The sequence below is a fragment of the Phyllopteryx taeniolatus genome, chromosome 6 (assembly GCF_024500385.1).
Source record: "Phyllopteryx taeniolatus isolate TA_2022b chromosome 6, UOR_Ptae_1.2, whole genome shotgun sequence".
Classification (NCBI taxonomy): Eukaryota; Metazoa; Chordata; class Actinopteri; order Syngnathiformes; family Syngnathidae; genus Phyllopteryx; species Phyllopteryx taeniolatus.
The window spans coordinates 7,822,432-7,847,309 of NC_084507.1; the positions used below are offsets into that span (position 1 = coordinate 7,822,432).

General features: G+C 39.0%; 1 protein-coding gene across 1 annotated transcript; it reads right to left on the minus strand.

Moving 5' to 3' along the window:
* Positions 1-3,482: 3,482 nt before the first annotated feature.
* On the minus strand, positions 3,483-22,701 carry has2 (hyaluronan synthase 2). Its single transcript, XM_061776769.1, has 4 exons — positions 22,443-22,701; positions 10,737-11,363; positions 7,082-7,183; positions 3,483-6,616 (listed from the first exon to the last, which is right to left on the minus strand). Exons 2-4 carry the CDS (start codon positions 11,361-11,363, stop codon positions 5,687-5,689), a joined length of 1,659 nt encoding a protein of 552 aa, XP_061632753.1. The 5' UTR covers positions 22,443-22,701; the 3' UTR covers positions 3,483-5,686.
* Between the last annotated feature and the right edge of the window lie 2,177 nt (positions 22,702-24,878).

Below are 24,878 nucleotides of genomic sequence, written 5' to 3' on the forward strand. Positions count from 1 at the left end.
GGACACCATCAGTGACCTCACTTCAAACATATTTAATGTATTTAGAAACAAAACAGGAAAATTACTTTACAGCACTTAAAAAAACAAATCAATGCAATTATAATGTCCATCATTTATCCACAGATTTTCGCTATTCATGGACCCGGCCCGGTCCCGTGAATAGAGGGGATTTACTCTATAGCCTAAAATATGAAAGCATTCAGTATGTGCCTAAAAGGCACTGCAATGGCAAGTTAGTGTACTGCATACTAAGATAAAAGCTTCACTATCAACGGCTCTTGGAGGCAAAGGAAAACACATGGGAGTTTTTAAAAGAATTAGCGTTGGTGAAAGAGCCTCATTATGTTGTTAGGGGGGTCAGGCATGAGGAAAAGAAAGACGAGAAAGGTAATTTGGCCGGAGACATTATTTTGGGGATGGGGGTTGGGGCCAGCATTTAACTTATGTTACCTAAATGGAAGTAGCTTTGGCCCAATGTGAGAAAGCACTCAGGGAGGGTGTATGGAATGCGTCTCAATGTTTAAAAAACTCTACTTTGACATCTCAATTAGGAGAGTCAAAAGTTAAACCAGGATCTAAGAGCAAGCCACTGTCACAGGTCCAATCATTTCTGAGACTCTTTGTACATGGAAAAATAGAAATAAAAAGTAGGTAGCCCAGGTATATGGAAGGGGTCATTTATGACTACAGAATAGGATAAGTCTTGGCCTCGCTGCATTTCCCTGGATCTTTGAAACGACTCCAAACACGGAAAAATGTCTATTAATTCTCTATTGGAAGCCAAATAATAAATGAGGATCCAAATTATGCTATTAGTCTCACTTCAAATTAATATGAAAGAGGATCATTATTTTATTACCGTAACTTCAGTGAGTGGTCTTTTTCAAATGTATCACTGACAGTGACGTTTTCAAAAGGTGGAAAACCTGAGACCAGTAAGTGCAAACAGGATTAGACAGTGAGTGTACTGCAATCTTCACAATGTTAATTCTAGGCTTTCTTTGAGTAAATTAGGGCGTACAGTGTTCAACATAAACACATCCCCTTTTTTTAGGGAACATAAGAACAATTTCCAGAGTTTTAATATTGACACTCATGCCTGGTTTATCTAGAAAGAATTAGATTTTTTAAAATTAGTGTCACATCCTCTCTTTCTCTTTCTCGCACTCTCTCTCTCTATCTCTTTCATTCTCTCTCTCTCTCACACACACACACACACACATACACACGCACACACACACGTGCGTTTTGTCAGTTCACTGTTATATTGATTGCACCGTTCACCTTTGAAAGAGTTTGGGAGGCTGATGTGACACAGACGTTTGCATTTAGAGGTTTTTGTATGGTGGTGGCGTTGCGTGACGGCAGTGGACTTTGATGTGCATGGCTGGCTGGCATTGTGTTTGTACCATTTTAATCAATGACACCGTAATAAATTTGTGATTTTTTTTTAGGGTATTAAATGTCCAACTTGAACACAGCAGTGTTTGAAACTCCAGCTAGATGTTGTTTTTTAAATTTCCTGAAAAGTTGTCATTGTGGAGACGGGCATTCCACCCGACAGCGACGATATATAAAATAGGAGTAAATACTGCCGGTGGCACGGCTGGTTAGCACATCTGCCTCACAATTCTGACGACCCGGGTTCAAATCCAACCTCGCTTGTGTGGAGTTTTAATGTTCTCTCCGTGCCTGCGCGGGTTTACTACGGCTACTACAGTTTCCTCCCACATCTCAAAAACATGCATGCTAGGTTAATTGAAGACTCTAAATTGTCCGTAGATGAGAATGTGAGTGCGAATGGTTGTTTGTTTCTATGTGCCCTGCGACTGGCTGGCGACCATTTCAGGGAGTACCCCGCCTCTCGCCCAGAGTCGGGTGGCATAGGACCCCCCGCGACCGTAGTGAGGATAAGCGGTATAAAAAATGGATGGCTGGATAAATACTGCCACTTTATAGTGTAGTACATTCCTTTGTCCACACCGGCTAGACAGCGAATTTGGTCTCCACATGGTGGTGTTCCCAGCGTAATTAGTTATTTACCGATTGCTCCGAACCAGATTGAAATGACTGCCCGTTTCATTTTCTTGAGCAAAAAAAATATATAAAGAGAACTTGCTAGTGAAATACAGGCCATCTGGACACCATAGGTCCTTTAAATAAACAAAACTCCTCCAACAACACATTGAAACATAATGTTTTATTTGGCACAACACAAAAGTTCTTCATAAAAACACTGCCCATGACTCGCTGGACATAAAAATAATCTCACGTTTAGTTGAAATAAAACCGAACCTTATAATTGAATGCAAAAATAACTTTTATTTCATCATTGCTCAGGAAACAACCTTACAAGTTAAAGCATTATTTGCATACTGAAATATGTGCAAATGCTTTTAAATAACTTTGTTATTACATGTTTCTGTCTGCACTGGCTTTACTGTCAGATCATTCATCATATTTATCACTGACTACAGGAAGCATGAACTAAATTGCTCTGTATTAATTACAACACTGCAAACAAATAGGACATCCAATCTAGTTTTGTCTCTTTGAAGCATTGAAGCCTCCACCGTCAAAACATTTAATAATGAATGTTATGAAATTAGTGTAATTATTCGACATATAGTGTACAATGTAAAATGATTTTCTTGTTTTGTTTTGTAACCTTAGTACCAGGTACATACTAACATGTACAGCAACATAATGCTATAATATAAATATGCAGATTTTCTACAAAGTCACAGGTTCATCATCACTCTGGAATTCAATAATTTACCCCTACAAATTGCATTTGTATTGCCGTTATTGCAGACAAATTCTGCAGCTCCTAATTTCACATTGTTTGGTCAGATAAACAAGTCAATGTCAAAATCACAAAATACATATTCTTTTACAAAACATGAATGAAATGCAAAATACAATAAAAAGAATGTAGATATACACTACCAGTCCAAAAGGTTTGAACACTGTTTCTCATTCTATAGCACTAGACAGTGTGTCCAAATCTTTGACTGGTATTGTATGTATATAAAATGCACAGAAATACAGGAAATAAGAAGTAAACGGCTACAGCAAAAGGTCGACAAGGCAGAGTAATCCAGCTTTAAACTGCGTATAAAAAGGACACTTTTATAGCTAACAAACATCATAAATTACATGAGCCCTTTAGAATGCATTAATCTTTGGATGGCATCCTGCATGGAGAACCACTGAGGTATTTCATCTTGATTATGCCATGCATTACAAAGGACAATGGGAGAGACATACTGTAAAAGTGCATAAGAGTTAAACTCAAACTTCATCGTGCTTTGCTATAGTGACCCATTCCAGAATTCTGTTTCCCTTCATTCAAGTGCCCTTATTCAATTTCATTTGATCAGTTATTCTCTTAGGTACTTTGGTTACTCTTGTCACATTGTCTTTACCACTGAAATATAGACCCCCACCCACCCCACACCCTTCACAGACTCACCCACCATTCCATAACAAATGAAACATTTCTCACTAAATCTGTCATTAGGTGCTGAAGCAGATACATGTAGTGAAAGGTCATATGATAAAAGGAAGTGAGCAAGGGCATGAAGAAAGCATGATTCACAACATCATTAGAATAGAAAATATCAATTATGTCTTCTGGTGAATTGCATTAAACTTGGAAAAAGGCATAGATTCACAATATAGTGTTAAACCCATTTTCAACATATAATCATCTTAAACACAATTCATTGTTTCTGGAAAAAGATAAAATTGTCACAGCAGCAATGATACACAGTCTCTCTTCTGGTCACATTTTCACCTGATCTGGTGGAATGTACATCTACCAATCAGTGATCAGTTTGAGATTCTTCACTTTGTAAACATACAGAAAAATACTGAGTTCAAGTCATATGGGGGTCACTTCTAAGTAGGGATGGGAATCAAATCGATTATATTATTATGTAATTTCTGGAAACGGGTTCTTTTTGAGAACTCCAATCCCGATAAACTGTTTTCTAGGAATCTTTTGTTAACTTGCCTGATGATTCTGTTTATTGAATTCCTTTTAGCGTCTGAGACGGTAACACAACAACGTCATACTTGTGCTTTACTCTCCAGGCATGACCAGTCAACCCACGCTTACATTAGTGTAACAGTTGGATTGAACGTAACGTGATTAGTCATGCCTGGAGAGTGGGGCACTGGAATGACATGCTCAAGAGGTGACTATTATTGTTACACGGGTCACTTGTGAGCTGAGTGTGGATGCGTAACAAATGCCTAGCTCGTACTGTGTAAAAGTGCAATAGTGAAAATTTCCATAATTTCATGTAAGGAAAAATACCATATCAGTAATTACCTATAAACCGTCCAGTATATGTATAATCTCCCTATCCCTATATATTACCTATCTCAGCATATAAAGTCACACAACACTGCGCAGAAAAATCTTTAATATTATCGTATCAGTAATGATAATGACATCAATAATATCATCTATCATTTGTATTGTTTTATTCTCAAGAGAATCGATAAGGAATCATATCCATAAGCCATATTACATAACAGAATCGCTAAATTCTTATAAGTTCCCATCCCTACTTCTATGTGGGACATTAAAAAAATCTGAGATGGATTTGGAGAGAAAATTTCCTATGGTTTCATTCAACAGCAATTCTACACTGTATACTCAAGCACAACCTACAACAGACAAATGTTAATTGGCCTAGTATTTTTTTTTAAATTATTTTTAGATTTTTTTAAATGTTTAAACAAAGGTATTAGTAGATCAATATATCATACTTTAAACTCAACAATTGGTGTCTTATCAGAATGAAGATCATCTGTTTCATTTACATGAAACTCCTCAAGAAAAAAAGGTAAAATATTACAGGATTGTCCCCATATGACTTGAAAACAATAAAAGAAAGAAAGCAGCTTTCCATTTTATAGTCGTTGCAACCTTTTGTATTAAAAATGCTGTCAAGGTACAACAATGTATAGCCTCTGGACCGACTACGCAGAATGGAATGACAAATACGGTTCCACACACCAAACTAAGTATCGTATACAGTATATTGGCATAACTGCACACAATTGACAGCAATATGTGCCGTTTGCATCGACATTGTAGAAAGCAACGTGGCAGAGGCTGAGACTTTGGAAATTCCGTTTTTTAGTTAAGGCAAACAAATATTTGCACAGCTTTGCTCTGGAGTTCCCAATGGTTAAGAAAAACCTTAATGAGTAATAGCTAGTTTCTTTAGGTGAGATGTGCTAACGTAATACTGAAACCCAGTGAAGATGACAAGTAAGAGGTAGCTATCCATGCAAAGCCACACATGCTTCCTGCCAACTAAAAATGCTTCCTCTTGCCATACTGATTCATCATGTTTGCCAATAGCAATGCTATAGAAGTTGTTCTTCCGATGAACAAAATCATTTTACTTAAATATAGGCAAGCTAACTAAAAATATTTTCCTATGATGGTGATGGTGCTCCTGAATGAATACGAAGCACCCACTGTCATTTTTGTATTCTTGTCATTCAAGTTTGAATATTTTGGTTTCGCCCATCGCAGTTTAACTTAACATAAAACTCCAGAGATGCTCATTTTATCAGATTATCTCCAAGAAGTGTGTCATTAAGAATGGAAAAAAAACAAGGCATTTCAGTGGTACAAAATAAGTTTTGTAGCCTAAGTAAGTCAAACGTCCAGCACCATATCGTAGTGTGTTTCCTTCTTCCTTTTACCACACTTGTTTATGAGCACTGCATACAAAGTCAACAGTATCACCCAATAACTGGCATAGACAACTGCCCCAATAATCAGAATGAGCATTTCTGATTCAGGAAAGGGTTTTTTAGTCTGCAGTATTGTAGTGTAGATGATCCCAATGAAGAGGATAGTGAACCAAACTGAAATTGGAATGAGACCAATGAAGTTCACCACTATTGTTTTCCTCCCAGATGTTCCCCATCCAGATTTGTTGATTGTTGCTATTGCAAACATTTTGGCTGGCAACAGGCTTGACATGTACAGTACGGAATAAAAGGACATAAACACCATGACAATGTTGCCTCTGAGGCAGCTGGCAAATGTCGACTTGATCAATGCCACTGCTTGCACAATCAGGAGAAACAACAAAATATTCCAAAGTCTTCCTTGGTAGAAGAGTTGTATCGCAGTGGCAATGAGAAAAAATGGGAAGAACCCAGTAATCACAGCCTCATAGGTCATCCAAAGATGATGCTTGTGGAACCACATGGAGTTGTAGAGCCATTCTCGGAAATAGGATTTACTCCATCTAGTCTGCTGATTGAGCCACCTCAAGTATGTAATTGGTGTCTCTGTTAGGCACTTGGAACGTGCCGTGTACTTGGTTGCATACCCAAGACTCAGAACTCTGTTCGTAAGATGGCGGTCATCCCCAAAACTGCAGTGGGATCCCATGAAGGTCTGATTGTACCAGTCCTCAAGGAACTCATGCAGGAGTGAGTTTCGGTACATTCCTAAGGGTCCACTGATACACTGGACACAGCCAAAGTAAGACTGGCATGCCCGCTCAATGTTGAAGGCCATCCAGTATCGTACACTACTCAGGAAGGAGATCCACGACTCATATTTGTTTAGAATCTAGGTAGAGATGTATGGAAAAACAGAGCAAACAAGAGGTATGAGGGTATCATCACAATATTCATTCATTTTCTGTACCGCTTATTCTCACTTGGGTCGCGGGTGTGCTGGAGCCTATCCCAGCTGACTCTGGGTGAGAGGCAGGGTACACCCTGAACTGGTCGTCAGCCAATCACAGGCACATATAAACCAAAAACCATTCGCACACACATTCACACCGACGGGCAATTTAGAGTCCTCATTTAAACTACTATGCATGTTTTTGGGACGTGGGAGGAAACCGGAATATGCGGAGAAAGCCCATGCAGGCACGGGAAGAACATGCAAACTCCACACAGGCGAGGCCGGATTTGAACCCAGGTCCTCAGAACTGTGGGGCGGATGTGCTAACCAGTCGCCCACCATGCCACTCATCCAAATATCACTTGTAGAACCAAATAATGTCTAAAATCGTTGTTTGGTTACCTGCACATCTCCTCCAACACCACCCACCATAGAGTCTTCTTCAAGAACCTTTACCATCTCCACAGATGATGCTGGATCCAGCATGGTGTCAGAGTCACACACCTGTTAAAAACCAAGTACAGTATGTCAGCAATGCAAAATGCTTGACCTGCTTGATTTAGATGAACAGCTTTTGCACGTTGTTTGTCTTTCTGTATTGTCTTTGGTCCAGTGGTGGTCCAAAAGTCCAACAGTGAATCAAACAAGGACATGATAATCCTGCATTGTACTGAAAGTTAACCATGCACCAGGGAGTGAATGCCGGTTATGGTCAATCTCTATTTTTTGATTACAGTGATACATTGACTAATTAATTCAAATGTTCAGTGAGCAAGCTTTTAACTCAGTTTACTTATGTATACAATCAATATTCCCCAATGAACTGAGATGGCATTAATCCATTCCAGCCCCCCCAAAAAAAATTTTTTGTTACGTGTTTTTAATAGAAAAGAAATAGCACTATGTTGTATAAAAATATATCATGATAAAAGAGCATGTAAAGAAATAAAATCGATTTATGAAGTTTAATTACTGTAAATTTAATCAAGCCGAATCATTAGTGTGTAGTGTGTGCCTTTACAATGGCATGGCCTAATGAGTGACGTCAGGAACAATACCAGGTTAATCTTCGTGTTAGCACAGAGAGTTGTGGTTTACTGTAGCTCCTTGTGAGTATTTGTGCTTTGGGTCTGTGCGGTGGAGTGAAAAATGATGAGAGACAGAAAACCACATCCACTTGTGCTGATCTCAAAAATGCCCCTCATTTAGTCAAGCTGCAATTTATTAAGCTCTGTTGTGAAGAAACTATTTGCTATACAAATAGGGTGCCTGATGATGACTGTTACAGCTTGTTTGACTGATTTTACTGCTTGACAAACGGCTGAAAGTGCTTCAGAGACTTGCTCTCCTTTTATTCCCACTTTACTCGAGCAGTGATCTGAGGTCAAATTTTTGTTCGAAACACAAAGCAAAGAATCAACCAAACGATGGCTGATATTGTAACAAAAAAAAAAATGAAGCAAACTTTTTAATTTTACTTGAGTATTTATGTTAAGAAGAAATTATACTTTTACTCCGTTACAATAATGTACATGCTGTTCAATACTTTCATTTAGCAATAATTGCCTCCGCGATCTATTTTTAGACTTTCACCTTCGACTTCCACATCGGGCACCGTTGCTCCAATCCACCGTGATTGCCACAGTGATGTTTGACTCAAGTTCACCACTCAAACGACAAGAAAGTCACATGTCCACACAAAAAGTCTTCTATTGGGCTTCGCAGGCAAATACAAATGAGTCATGCTAGCTGCGCGCTACTTGTGTTTACATTACAGACTATGAAACACTTGTACATCAACATGCAGCGTAGTTTCTCCCTGCCCAAACTTGGAAATTTCAGCCCACTTCTAACTTCAGAAAACACCTTGTAGGAAGTTGATGTTTTATTGTTGTTTTGGCTGTGCACGTGTCAGCACTATTTTAAGGTCACAAGTAACTGTAAAACATGCATCTCTCTCTCTCTCATTCTCTCTCTCTCTCTCGCTCTCTCAATCACTTTTTCATTCAGTCATTTTAGTGGATAAAGCAAATAATGTTTCTGTAAGGCTCTATGCATGTGTTGCTGTTTTTTTCACTTAAAAATTGAAATGGTGGCAGGTGCGTGTGGACTCTCAGTTTCAAAATTATCTGTTACTTCTGAACACAGCCATATACCAGTTATAAGAGGGAGTGCATCCTTGTGGAACCACATTTATTTTTATTTATTTTATTTAAACTTTATTTCACCAGGTAAAAGACCAGTTAAAACAGAACATCTCTTTTGCACTGGTGACCAGGCCAAGATGGCAGCAAGTTAAACGTCAAGTCAATCACATACAAGTTTATTTCAGTTGTTCATTTTTACCTCCGCTCTTAAAAAGATACAAAAATAAATCAGTTGCGTGCACACATTTTATTTTATTCAACGTTAATGCCCTGATTAAAAAAAATAAATAAAAAAAATCAGTACAACTTAAGTACTCACCAGTACTTAAGTAGTTCTTTTGACTGAGTACTTACGCTTACTCAAGTAATTATTTGGAGGACTACTTTTTCTTTTATTTGCGTCATCCATCCATCTATCCATTTTCTGAGCCGCTTCTCCTCACTAGGGCCGCGGGCGTGCTTGAGCCTATCCCAGCTATCATCGGGCAGGTGGCGGGGTACACCCTGAACTGCTTGCCAGCCAATCGCAGGGCACATACAAACAAACAACCATTCACACTCACCTTCACACCTACGGGCAATTTAGAGTCTTCAATTAACCTACCATGCATGTTTTGGGGATGTGGGAGGAAACCGGAGTGCCCGGAGAAAACCCACGCAGGCACGGGGAGAACATGCAAACTCCACACAGGTGGGGCCAGGGATTGAACCCCGGTCCTCAGAACTGTGTGGCAGACACTTTAACCAGTCGTCCAACGTGCCGCCTACTTGATTCATATTATTTATTCTAAAACAAAAGTACTCTTGTCTAATTGCAATATTTGTCTACTGTACTTACCTCTGCTCCTAAATCAAGGCATTTGTTAATTTTCTTCTATAAATGGTCATTGTACTACCTGAACCCGTTTTAAAATGCATATCTTGTACATGTGATTCCTTAGTAAGAGTACGCATTAGTAGGTATCTTATTGAAAAACATTTGCAAGGAGGCATGTAACTGAGGTGTAATTTTGACCTCTGTTCGACTTCCAGGTAACCAAAGTGATTCAGCCATACTTTACACAACTCGGGCAGATTACCAAAACCAAACCGTTTCTCCTTCTGTCAAACCTAGAAATGGTTATCCAAGCCTTCATTTAATCTAGGTTAGATGAAAATAAAATTATAACAATACATCATAATGCTCCCGCCTTCAAGCAGTCCTTGCTGCCCTTTTCCGACTATCTGTGAGTTTTAGAACGGATTTTAAAATACTTGTGATTGTTTTTAAAGCACTAAACGATCAGAGCAACTAACTCCAAGAGCCTGACATCGTCGGGTGTGGCTTTACTGGCTGAATCCTGTCTGCAGGTCTCCATGGAATAAATAGATGGTGCATCAGCGGTTCAAGCTCTTTGTCTGTGAAAGGCTCTTCCTCGCGGTATCAGACAGGCTTCATTATTGTCTTCTTTTGCATCTCTTCTAAAAGCTCACTTTTAGTTAATTGTTAATTTAATGTCTTTATTATTTTCAATTTATTTTAAAAAGTTCCCCAGAAATAAAGGTAATATTATTTGAAGCATTTAAAGACTTGCAGACCTTTAACATCATAACTAAAGGTTTTTCTTTGGAGCATCTCATAAGGTTATTCATTAAATATTGGAGAAAACATAAATATAAAATGTGTCTTCTCTGTCCACCTGAATCCTCAAGTGACATTTGTTCACTTTACCTCCGTTCTCAATATACTGTAACCTACATTCCGTCGTTGCCTTCTGTTGCTAACTGTACATGTCTTTTCTGTACTTATAATTCCGGATTATGGACACTGACAAAGATAATGGAGATTGTACCTGTTATACAATTGTGTATTATGTACCATTTACATTTTTCATTTCATTTTCCATTTCAGTGTAGTTTTACATTCTCACCTGGACATAGTCAACACTCCTTCCAAGCGCTTTAAAGGCTGTGTACATGACTTCTCTCTTGCCGCCCCACTTCTGCATGACACACACACACTTGTTGTTTAGGACCAGTCTCGAGACTTGCTGAAGGCTCTCAGCGTAGCTCTCATCTGTCTCCTCTGGCCCCCTGCTGTGAAAGTTACTCCTCCACACATATGTGGCGACCTTGTCCCATCCCATGATTTCTTTGAAAATTTCCATCATATACAGGTCGTCATCTGAGTTACCATCGACCACCAAGATGACTTTGATTCCAGGGTATGTCAGCCTTTTTACTGACACCAGGCATTTCCTCAGGTAGTTTGGGTCCTCTTGAAATGCTGCAATGCATAGTGCTAAAGTTTTATTCAGTTTGATTGGCGTCTCTAAAGACCGCTTCATATTTCGATGTTCTAAGAGTGCAAAGAGGCTCTGGATGATGAGATGGACAACCAAGATAGCTCCATACAGTCCAAAGGACAGATGATTGTGGGCTGTGGTGAAGAACTGGTAGCCCATGATGTAAGCAGTGGAGATGCCCACCAGGAGTGAAACACCAAACATTGTGGTCCCAAATATCCGCAGATAGGTGAGGACTTGTTGACAACTCATCTGGGTTGGGAGAGAAATGCAAAGGATTAATGACTGTCATAGAACAATTCACAGGTTTTACTGCAATTTGAGTCCAATGGGATTCAGACATATTATTATGCTCAACCAATTAAACACCATTGGGAACTCAACTCAACTTAAATTTATTTGTAGATCCCTTTAACAACAATCACATTTGTAACATCGTGATGTACATGAAATTTCAAAGAAAATATTAAATATAATAATAGTATACTAATATATAACTAAAACAATTTTTATTTTCTGATTAAAATATACAAAAGACTCCTTTACATTGGCATCTAGCATAAAGGGGGTTGCAGAATTTTATTCCCTCTTGTTGCACATGTTGTGCGAAGCTGTTAGTAGATGAGAGAGAGGAGAAAGACTGAAGTCTCCAATGACCAGTAGGAGAGCGCTGGGATCATAGATGTCTATGGTCAGGATACTGAAATTATAATATCGCAATCATATTGTGCATGACATCACTCACATTTGCTACAAGCTGAGTTCTAATGTAAACAACTGCAGTTTTCTAACAGCTGAAAGTTTGTCCGTTGGTGAGTATGCATACACAAAGATTGATTCAATTGTCCTGTCCCATTTAGTCCTCACTCTCCCTTCACTTTACTTAATTTCAGCACCAGCTCTCATCCATTTCCATAAACCCTCCGGGATGTATTATTTGCTGAATGGCTTCACTATGGGCCAAAGCTCCTCGTGGTTGTAGCACTGTATAGTCCAAAATGGGTTAGCATGATGTAAAATGAACATTAAATGACAAAAAAGGTGGAAAACTCCAAATTAAAGAGAAAATCAGGTTATTGTAGCAGGCTGCCAAATCACAAGCACTTCTTTCATCTCAATCATCTTATCGTCCCATTATTGGGAAGCTTATATTTATTAAGATTTACCTATATGCACACATGGAGGGTCTCCTGGCTGACTTTGGATTTGAGGGGGATAGAGTACACCTTACACTGGTCGGCAGTAAATTGGAAGACACATATGACGAACATCGATTCACACTCACATTTTACTCCGATAGACAAGATCAAGTTTTCAATTAAACTAAGAAGCAAGAATGTTTTTGGAATGTGGGAAAAAAGTAAGTACTGAAGCAAAGTAATGCCTGAGATGAGATTTGAGCCCAAAACCTTTCGACTACCATGCAATATATATTGTAAATGCAAAAGACTTCATTTAGTGCGAACCCAGGTAAAGAATAATAATTTTAAAAACGTCCTCTCTATTGACGCTGACTAAATTGTCTGTTTAATGGTCGGAGAGTTGAGTGTAGCCAATTGTTTCAACTCTCTTGTTGTGTGTATGTTGGAACACATTACAGGACTTTTTGAACTAATTAAAAACCAATGCAAAACATTTAGGTTCCAAGTCTTTTTTTTTTATCCACTTTTTTTCTAATGAAACACCCAATACAGAAATATCTGACTTGAGGGCTGTTTGCCAATCAAAGTAATTGCTTTTTATGTAGGGAACAATAAAGACAAGCCTCTATGCATTTGTCTCAACAATAAATGACAGATTTCTATGAAATTGCTCCGCTCGCAGACCTCTTTCCAGCAGTCATTATATTGCTACCGCCATCTGTTTGGCAGCTCACCAGAGACCCACTCAGCGTGGCTCAGTGCAAAGCGGACCACCCTGTGATGTCATCTGTTTATATCTCCGTGGGAAGAAAAAGACAAGAGCTTTTGAGTTTTCTCGTACTGTGTATGTGCGATGTGTGTTCTCTTACTTGCAAAGAAAGTGTGATTAAATCTACTGTGTAATATATAAAAAAAAGATATATACTGGAGCATGAAAAGTATGTCACAAAAGTGGGTAAACGCAAATCGATTTTTAACATGTAAACCAATTTTTGAAATGTGAGGGACCCCATGACAAGGGAAAAAAAATAACCACGTGTGTGGTCTATAGTTTGTTGTGACATTTGGTGACAGACCCTTCATTGCCGCAAACGCTCTACCTGTGGAACTCTCTCTCTTCAAAGATCTATGCTGCTACTTTCCTGGATATTTAAAAAAAAAAAAAAACTCCCCCAAGCAACTGTTCGCCATTTATACACACCCACACACATGCAAACACGCATACACAAACCTCCACAACATCAAACACCATTTGGATGAACTGGGATGGAGATTGTGAGCCAGGCCCTCGTATTTTACATTTGTGACCGTCGACTTTCTTCCTCAAAATCTTGCAGAACCTTCTAGGAGATTGGATATTGAAACAAGTGCACCATATTTTCCTCTTTTTTCCAGTCCCTATAGTTATAATAGCCAATGTCCAAATATTAATGACAGCATAATATAATGTGTATCTCACAAAATATATAATTACCTGGATCAACAATAATTGTATTCAGATGAGGGGTACGACTATCAAAATATACAAGAAAGTTGTAGTGAGGGGGGAAATGATGGAGACAGACTAGAACAATCAAATGCTTATTGACAGGAAAAGAACAATATAGCAACCCCTGAGACTTCAGTGCGCTGTGAGACTGGAAGAGGAGTGAAAAGGCAATTAACAAGGAAGGAGAAGTCCAGAAAGTTCTTGGTTCTCAAATAATGCCTTGTTCTTTTCATTATTGGATGAAAAGACCCCAAGTAGTGTAGCAGGCCTCTTCTGGCACGTGCCGAGGCTATTAATGTTAGACACTCCTATTACAAGACCCCTTATTCACACTCTATTCATGCACGCTGAAGACAAATGCACACATAAAAGCTCATTAGACCAGAGCAAATTATGTTTATGTAAATATACACACATCAACCTAGACCCCCTTCAGCTGTTCAGCGGTCTGTTAGCTTCTATTGTATGTGTACAATGTTTTACAAGACAGTTGGAGTAGAATAAACCCCTTTAACCTTTCTTTTTGGATCAACTTTCAATGAACCCAGCCCCAGCTTGGAACAAGTACACCAATCAAAATCATTATACGTAATTTAGACATAATAAGATAAATGTTAGCCGTTGCCACTAGAAGTCAGGAAACAAATTTAATCTTCTGATACCACCATGACAGCTCACCATACGCCTGACAAAGACACATCGACACCTTAAGAGGGTTTGGTCTTTCTAGTTCACCTCTTAAGTTTGTTTTTTAACAGCGGGAGCGCCCGATACAAACTGCCACAAATGCATGGATGACATGAAACATACATGGTCAGCACTTTACACACATGAAATGCTTGTCGAAGTGGTTTTCATGAGAAAATAGGGTGTGAAATTCCATTTCTTTACCACAGACATTCACAATTTGCTGCAGTGTCACTGCTCTAAACAGGGTGGCAAAATGTAAGGTGTCAAACTTTTAGGATATGTGTGAATTCAGTAATCTGGCGGGGATGACACTCTTCGAACTTTCAACTTGTAAGAAGACTTTGTTCTTAGCATGTCATAAGCCCTTTTGAGTCTAAGATCTAAACCAAAGGTCAGATCACCAGTTGGCAAAGTGTGGAAGTTAACGCAAACACCAGATAAAAAGTCAGTCGTAATAGTTCCTCTAAAGTTGACCCAATTTCCTGTGACATAAAATGAGGAGGATCTGACAGTGAAAGCGTGCGTCAATGCATGAAGAGAATGTCTCTCCATCAAGAATGTTGATGATATCACAGTTCATTGTTTGGTTTTGAAATTTGCCACTTGCGAATGTTGTCACTTGCTGTGCATGCATGTGTTGGACGTTTTAGCCGTGTCATTCTGATGTCACTATTAGTTTATTGAGTAAAACTCCCTTTGGCTCCATTTCACACAAGGTCAGAAGTTACAAATCTTGTATGGGTGGAGAGTGGGGTTTGTGTTTGAGATGAATGAAAAGCATGAATTACTGAATGTATGTTAACAGTGGTCTGGAGAAGGCTGCGTTGGCTGTTTAAAATAATAACAATGTCTGTTCTCCTGAAGTTTCCCAGCCAAGCAACATAACGACAGATGGACGTGTTTGGAGAGTCAGCAGCCTTGACGTTTGCATTGCATGTTGGTCACTGGGGGAATGGTGAGGCTTTGAATATCTGCTAAACTGGAGAAAATATCAAGCAGTGAATTCCAACATAATAGAAAATTAGAGTTTTTACATTATAGCATCAGCATGATGGTACTCCCACCCTCATCTGAGTTACTTTGAACTTTTTAAAGCATTTAGAAATGTCACTTCAGTGTTTTTATATGACATTCTATTGATTGTCTTTTCCCTTTTTCTCTATTTACACAAATACCATTATGGGTTGGGATCACATCTAGTGCAGTTTACAAAAGAGAATTTATCAGTGCAACAACTACGCCTCAATGAGAGCTTCAATACTGCTTATCGTCATTAGGGTCACGGGTGTGCTACAGTCTATCCCAGCTGGCTCCAGGCGGGGTACACCCTGGACTGGACGCCAGCCAAACAACAGTTCACGCTCACATTCACATCTATGGAGAATTTAGTCTTTAACTAATCCTAAAAGTGCACGTTTTTTTGAATGTTGAAGGACACCGGAGTATCCAGAAAAAATCCACACAAGCAAAGGGAGAACATGCAAATTCCACACAAGAAGGATGGAACCCAGGTACGAACCCATGACCTCTGAACTGTGAGACGGACATGCTAACTTGTCGCCCACCATGTATATATATATATATATATATATATATATATATATATATTGTTCCGATATTTTCAGAGGTGGAAAGGGGCATCAGTAGAGATGTACACATCAGTGTTTGGTGATGATTGATGATAGTTTTTCTGACATTAAGCGACGGTGAGCGTTTTCATTATCGCGTAGCATCTGTGCACCTTTTCTGACTTACGCGCACAGGAGAATTTGGCCCTGTGTATATAAAAAATGGATGGACGGCCAAACGTAGTAAAAGTGGTACAGCGAATGAATGAAATTGATGGATTATTAGACAAACACCAATAATAAGTGTGATTAATTCCTTCCAGTCAGAGTACTTAACACACACCGACAGAGGAACACGTCAGCTTTTATTAGTGTGGGGTTTTGTAAAGAAAATGTTGATTACACAATGTAACAGAGTTTTTTGTCCTTGGGTTCGATTAAATATATTTAATTATAATTATAAAATAATTTGTGACGCCCACTGGCGCCCCCTTCACGTTTCTGTCTTGAAAATAATACAATTACAAAATAAACTAATGTAACTATGTTTGTCACATGGATGTGACATGTGGAAGAGCATGTATGCATGTGCACTGCATACAGGAAGACATGGTGGAATCCCTGTTGGCAGAGGACTACTTTCAAGGCCCAGTGGAACTTAATACAACAGTGGAGTGTGTTTCCATGGTGTGTGTCATTAGTGCTCAGTATAATTTGTTTTGATCGATGATCAAGTTTATTTTCTGATGCATGCCTGACTCAGCCATCAGCTGTCAGGACTTTAAAGTAATGGACATAAAACACCGACTCCCCCATGGCTGCTTATTGCACATCCAACTCAAATGTTAGTCTGGGAAAAAAAAAGAGACAGGTGCCAGGATTTGAGTGTGTGCATGTTTGTGTACATGTATGCACGCGCACTGGGGTGGAGGAAGTATTTTAAAGCCATTACATTTAGAAATGGGCCTCCTGACGGATGGAGGATGCAGGAGAATCTACCATGACCCTCATCAGAAAATGATGCAGAAAAGCAACTAGGAGTCATTATCAACTGTAATTTTTGTGCTTCTTTTTGCTGCACTGTAGGATAAATCAATACATTTTTGTATCCTGCTGAAAATGTGTCTTCTGAGGGATTTGAATGAGACATGACACACAACCTGTTCTTTGTGTACTGTAAAACACTCAGTGAAACACACACCTCTTCCAAGCAAGGTTATTAAGGTCTACAAAATACTTGATCTTTTTTATCTTGCACTTGACACCCCGGATAAAAAAACTAAAACTAATACTGAAACTAATAAAAGCTAAACTAAAACTAAGCATTTTTGAAAAAATAAAACCTGATAAAAACTAACAAACCTGCTCTAAAAACTAAAAATTAACTGAATTTGAAAAAGAAAAGTCAAAACTAAATATAATGGGAAAACCAAAACTATTATAACTCTGCTGCCAAGAACAGTCTTAATATGGAACAGAACCAAGCTGTACACATTTATAGCTACCAACCTCTTGCATATACTTGAATTTTGACGTGGATTATTCTGTGAAAAATTTAGGGAAATATCTGGAATGCCTGATCTCGCAATGATCCAACAAAAGTGGGAAAAAAATCCACCTTTATTCCGCTCTCCACCTAAGACTCGATTTACACTACATGGTTCACATACAATTTTCCCCTCCAATGTAGCCCAGTCTGGTTAGGATATGCAAGTGAAAATAAGGCATGGAATTGGATATCTTCCAACACAAGCCTTGTTCATATTTAGATAAAAATCAAGATTTTAATCTGATAGCTGCCAATGTGATAAATCATGGATAAACACTAACTGTGGGGTGTATATGGATCATTTAATGCAGATGTATATAGTAAATACCGGTAGTCAAAACCTAGATACGGGCATAAAAGTCGGACTTTGGCATTGACGACCGACAGGGTAAATTCAGCCATAATGTAGTTGTTTATGTCAGTTAATTTTTTATTCCAAAATCTTGTTCACAAACATAAAAATGGGGATGAAACTTAGCCTTCTAATATGATACAATAGAGCAGGTATGTCAAACTCATTTTTGTCGCGGGCCACATTGTAGTCATGGTTTCCCTCAGAGGGCCGTTGACTGTGAAACCATATAAATGTTTAGTCGCCTCATAATATTATTACATACACACAACAAATTGATGGATACCTAGTTTTGAAATCCGAAGTCAATGATAATAGTTTGTTCAACTATTGTTCAAGTTACTGTAAACAGAAAATGTAAAATATATTTTTTTTTTTAATGAGAATTTGAGCCAGAATCATGAAAGTTGACACAGATGATTTGCTTTCACGTGACCACATGACATGACTTGGCGGGCCAGATTTGGCCCCCGGGCCTTGAGTTTGACACCAGTGCAATAGAGTGTTGAAATTGGATCATTCAGTGCTCTCAGGGCTTATGTTTTATAGAAAGAGAAGTGGATTTTCAAAGTTGGCACTTGCAAGCTACTTGTCATAAACAACCATTGGGTCAGTGTGCTGTTGTGAGCAACACAGACCTGCTCCCTCACATGATTGGAATCAGGCTGACTGGACCGCAACTGGCAGACATACAATGCAATGTTTACATGCACAAATTAATTGGGTCAATGAAAGTTCGGTCTCTCCATGTTTTCACACTCATCTCTGAAGTCTCAGTTCATATGCATTGGATTAAAATACATTTTAGAGCTGGCCTAATTATGTCTGTATCCAAATGCTGGGTGGAGAAAGTGCTACTTTCAGCTCATTTAACGTTGGGGGTTCACCAAGGAAGAATGGCTTGTTGCTACCTGGAAAAAGTTGAATGTTTCAACATGACACTTTTTCCTACTTTTACAGTAAAGGTCCTCATGGAATTATTGTTATTCGATAAATAAAGTACAGTATAAAAATATTCTTGAAGTTTGATTAAACCAATATTTAGTACTATTGTACTTCTTGAGGATGGTCTTTACACTCATGTTTACTGTGTGTTACTAGGGTAATGAAAGGCATAACGGGAGTCCTCGGTTTACAACAGTCCCATCCAAAGTGGAATTGATGATAGAAAGGGTAATTTTTATTTTTCTGAATATATGAATGAAGAAAAAAAAGGGCTGCAGCAAAGAGAGCACTTTTTTCATTCAGGCCAAAAGGGCAAGTGCTTGAGCACCATTTTGTGTTTATGTGTGCACATGCCCGCATATTAAAGGTCCCATATTTAGGCTATTTAGACCTCTGTAGAGTGACTCTCTAACATGGATTTAGTATAAAAGTGTTAATTTCTTTTTTTTTTTTTAACTTTGCTTTTGTCGTATGAGTGTCCAGAAAAGGCCCCTCTGACAGTTACTTCTGTTTGACCCAGTTTTGTAACCATTTTGTCCATATTTGGCTAAGACCGCCCCCTTACCTCTGATTGGTTGCCTCCATGTTGAAGACCCGCTTGTGAGAGCACATGTTTTTGTTATGTTGACAGTGCTGGCTCGGAGTGGAGAGGTATGCAGAGATCTTCACTAGTGACATAGATAAGCTTGAGAAATTCGAGTGACCTGATTTCAGGCCTTTCCACAGAAAAACGTCTGGAAATCAGGAATATGTGGATGATTTTATTTCATATTTCAGATGTTTACTGAGGCACCATAGAGACAATATTACATCCCAAATACAAAAAAAAAAACTGGTTTGGTAAAATATGGCACATTTAAGTCATTGCTATGACATAGTTTATTTATGAGTTCTATTGAAGGGAGACTAAACAGGTAGTGATTCCAAAAGGAGATCGATGGCTACAGTGTACAGCAAAAAAAAAAAAAAAAAAGTGAGAAAGTGGCTCAGCGTTTGTTCATGAGGGAGGGATAGGAGTCATCAAAAGAAGGAGGGGGGAGAAAGGAAGACTAGTAAAGCTGGCTCGATTTATTTTCAGTTAGAGCACTGTGGCCAATTTAGGTCTTCTGGCAGATTGATCAGCTGAGAATGAATAGCTGTTTTCACCCAATACCCAGTCAATAGCAGCAGCAGAGGTCTAACAGTTGATTGAGTCAGTATTTATTAGCCTGTGCCTTTTAGGCAGAACGTGCAGAAAAGCGCATAAATATAGCAGCTGCAGCTTTGCCCATTAGAATAATCAGATACGTGGCAACGTCAGCACAACAGTGACAATTTTATTTTGAACACAAACGGGGAGTGGACAGTGGGTCCCAGGTGTTAACTTTCATACTCTGGTCAAGGCTGTCAGCGTTCGCCTCTGTTATGCCTCTGATATTATGTCGAAACCCAACAAAATCACAACTCAACTTCAACCGCCCGTCAATACAATCCTATTTCACTGAGTAATTATCGGTTTTCTTTGTATACTGTTTAGGAAACAGATATATGACAAGTTAATGCAAAATCATTATGTCAAGAAAGTGCTTTTGTTGGTAACATGTAATTATTTGCCCATGATTTCAAAATGACAGAATAATTTCCTTAGAGATTAAAATAAAATGACACACATTCTATTTCAGCAAATCTTTAAATCATTGGCACTTTCATACTGTAGATCTAACTTGGGTCTCTCTTATACCACACTGACTGTTGTCCTATCTGGAAGTACACTGGTATCCGTATCTCCTTGTAAAGCAACTGCTTCCCGACTACTTGGTTGAAAATTGTATTTATATTGTCTTGTACTGAATTATCACATAGGCGAAGAGATAACAGATACGTAAGTCACAATCAGTTACAAGAGAAAATATAAATAACAGCATTTAAAACTTGGATTTTCAATGCTGAACTGTTAGTCATGGGTGTTTTGCAAGCACAACAATTTTACAAAGCACCAGTGTTTATAGCTGTTGGGTTATTTTACAGTACACTGTCACTCTTGGACCTCAGTGGTGTCATCAGTACTCCCTGTGTGACTCAGAATGAGGTAGTGGACAGATTTGAACCTAGAATCTTGCTCGCATAAAATTTTCACCATCACTGTTTGGCTACATGCGGCTTTCCTGCTGCTACTTTAACTACAAATGAGGGTAAAGAAAAAAAAAGTGCTGCTTTGACGCAACATAGATGAGGTAGGTGGTGATGTATGTTTGGGAGGGATTCAAGGCGCTCCCTCTCACTTCAGTAGTTGTAATCTTGCAGCCCTGAGGCTTAAGGAATATTGGGAGCCTTAATGGGGACCAGTCATGGAATGCCTTCCTCTCTTGAACACCAAACTGCTTTCTGCTCTATTTGGACGCAGATGAGTTGAGTGTTTGACCGTGAAAACAACTTCTAACACTTTCTGGCACTGCTTTAATTCTACAGTGTACTACTAACTGTCATCTGCAGTACATTGCTTCAAATGTACATGAGAAAGTCCTTACTGTACCACTAATCTGAAGAATGAAGACATTCGAGAAACAACGTTGGCATTCAGTTGGGTTTACTCGGTACAAAGGTGAACAAAGGGCATGTGCATACATTAAGAAAATAATACAGGTGATAATTAGATAAACTATGCCAATGTAGTTTGATGTATTGGTGCTACATTATTAAGATGGCATTGAGAGATGATGGCTGGAGTTAAACTGTGACTAAATTACTTTGTTGTAAGTGTTTATTGCATGGGATTTGGTTTAACGAGGTTCTGTGTCCACATAAAAACTACTATACTTAGATATTTATTGCACTTCTAATGTGTCTTAGCTAAAATACAGAGGTGGTCCTCTCAACATTTCAGTATTTTAATGTAAACAGCATAGCCTCATTCTGAATATATAATGGGTTGTAGCACAGAAGGTCAAATGACTGTGACAGACCTAAATTTGTGTTACGGTTTTGAAGACTACAATGGCAATAATGAGTAAGAAAGTATGTGAAATGATAGCTTCGCTGGAAAGGTGACGGTCACGTAGAGAAAACTGTAATGATGTTTTTATGTTTTATTTCTGAACACAATCGGGAAGGATCAGCGGTCAAACTATGTCTGCTTTGTTAAATGAGCCCTAATTATTAAAATCGATTTAATTTCAATGAAATGATCGTCTAACATGTCAAATTACGCGCCTCCTGAATGACGTCAACCGGATCCAAACGAAGCCTTCCCATTGGCGCACACATACAAGTTAATGACGTAAATGCTACTGACGTCTTCAACCAAATACTGCATGTATGCTCTGGTTTTAATTACTAGTTCAGCCATGTGTGGTTTTACATGAATGAAAAGAGTCATTTACACTTGCATGTTTTCTTCAGTCCACAGACGGCATGGTATCCAGCAATTTAGATGCCAAACAAGAAAAAGCAGTAGCCCCTTCATTTCACCGTAAAAGCAACTGGAGATGCGTTGAAAAAAATCACATGCCCCCAAAACTTTCAACGTAATTCAGTTACGGGCTCAAATAGCACCATTTAATGCTACATAAATGCAAACGTGCAGCTTGACTTGAATGAGTCGTGATGACGCCACCTACCTTGAGGCAGCCGTCGTCCGCTCGCTGGTCCTCGGTGAAGAGATGCGGTCAACTCCGATGCTTGCGGTTGCGGTACCTCTCCAATGAGAGGGAAAGTCTCGATAAAGTTTCACAGGACACTCGCGTGACTCTCATGAATCCTCTCAATGTTTTGATTTAAAAAATCAAAAATCAAAATCAAAAGAAGAAGAATGAACAATTAATTGGGACGTGTCCTCAACGTTGGATGCTCAGGAAAAATGGTCAATTTCTTCTTGTATGTCACTATAATGGCACCACATGCCTCTTGTAAACATAATAATGTCAGTCAATTTCGGCATCAATGTAAAAAAGTATGCATAAAAAATTGACTGTAAATTGTAGGAATCTTTCTCTATCAACATGTTCATGCATGTTTTAAAAGCCTTAAAAAGAAGCAGCCATCGGTTTTGACAGCGGCACTCATTTTCAAAATAAGGAGGGAAAAAAAATCTTCCAGCAATCATTAAAGGGCTCAAAGTTTTACTTGTCAGTCTTTTGGGGCATTTGTGTGAGGATAGTCAATCCAAGCAGCCAAGGCAAGAGGAGAGAAGTGGCCACAAGTCACTGGTGCTGTTCAGCTGTCCCAAAGCCCCTTTACCGGGCTGCTCCAGGTTGGCTTGTTGTTTTAATGAGAGGGGGAGGTTTTGGGGTGTGTGTGACGAGGAGGAGGGGGAGGAGGAAGGGGGAGAGGGTTGAGAGGAGGGGGTCATGGGGTAAGGGGAGGGGGGGCACTCATTCAAGCTCATTAAGAGAGAAAGAGGAGGAGTAGTTCTGTGACTCCATCCCAGAGTAGAGCAGAATAGTGCTTTAGAGTTTTTTTTCCCCCTTTCAATGATTAACTAAATAGTATTCATTCTGGCTGTGACTACATTTGATGATCAAGTTTCACTCTGATGGGTTAGTACTTGACATTGAAATTGATGCTTGTGATGACAGACTTTGTTGAATGAGCAGAAATACTACATGGACCACCAGCTGGATGGGGGATAAAACAGTACAGTCATCTGGGTGAGAAATGCAGCTGGATTTGTGCAGCTGGAATCTGGCTCGGTTGCTGGTGCAGTTACAGGATTCAATCAGCAGGCAGTGCTGTGTAACTCCAGGAGTCCTGGGTCTCAAATATACTCCTCTGACGGGAAGGAGACCCAGTCATAATACAACTTACTGTTACTGGGAGTCAGTCACAGATGCCATAGTTTGCCAAGTTTGTCAAGCAAAAAATAAAATAAAATAAAAACTATTTGAATATCTACCACAGGGGTGTCAAAATCATTTTAGTTTGCGGGCCATATTCACCCCAATTAGGTCTCAAGCGGCCCGGACCACAATATTTTTGGCTTAAAAATCCATAAATAACAACTATTCAAAATTGTCCCCGTTATTTTTGTGCGAATGATTACAAGTACTTTCGGAAAATATTCACATTTATTCATTATTATCTATCGTGTTGCAAATTTTATTGCAAATCATGAACAGTCTGAAATTTTTTACCAAAAATTATTTCAACAGTATTATGAATCAGTGAGCGTGCACCATTCAGTCATGCATCCTTTGTAAATGAATTTAAAGTTGTGGCAGTGCATGGAAAAAAAAAAAGATTCCAACGAACCAACCTCTTTTGAAGTGAAGCTTTTGGCTGAAATTTTGTAATATAAAATGTCTTAAACATTTCTACATGAGATATTTATTTTCACAGAATTGTCGTGTGAACATGGCACACCATTTTATATTAGTGTGCACCTGAAACTTGGCATCGTCTGGCCTTCACCGGTGCATCAATGTCATTTAAGTGTTGTCAGTGCACCCTCCAGTGGACAAAATTAACAATAAAAGTTACTTTTATTGAAAAATAGGAGTGAACGTGTTCTCCAGACCCACGGGCCGGATTGGACCCCCTGATGGGCCGTTTCTGGCCCACGGGCCGTATGCTTGACACCCCTGGTCTGCCCCAATGATGCTCCATTCTTGTTATCCATCCATTCCTCTTCCGTACCGCTTATCCTCACTAGGGTCACGGGCATGCAGGAGCCTATCCCAGTTGTCTTTGGGCGAGAGGCGGTGTACACCCTGAACTGGTCACCAACCAATTGCAGGGCACATAAACAAACAACCATTCACACTCACATTCACACCTATTGGCAATTAACAGTCTTCAATTAACCTAATATGCATGTTTTTGGGATGTGGGAGGAAACCGGAGTACTCGGAGAAAATCCACGCAGCCACGGGGAGAACATGCAAACTCCACACAGGCGAGGCCGGATTTGAACTTCAAAAAGAAAATAATGATCATATTGTTTAGATGGAAAGACATTTAATGTGTTTGTAATTGTAGTTATAGTTTGATTTCAAATTGCATTGCACTCTAATATTTTGTCCCTTGACTTTCTAAACAAGGTTGATGATGGATACATC

Excerpts from the sequence above, each read along its gene's own strand:
- has2 (XM_061776769.1), bottom strand. The coding sequence starts at position 11,363 with ATGAGTTGTCAACAAGTCCTCACCTATCTGCGGATATTTGGGACCACA. Across the intron at positions 7,184-10,736 it reads GGAGTGTTGACTATGTCCAG|GTGTGTGACTCTGACACCAT; the intron begins GTGAGAATGTAA and ends GGTTTTTAACAG. Across the intron at positions 6,617-7,081 it reads GTGTTGGAGGAGATGTGCAG|ATTCTAAACAAATATGAGTC; the intron begins GTAACCAAACAA and ends ATCTCTACCTAG.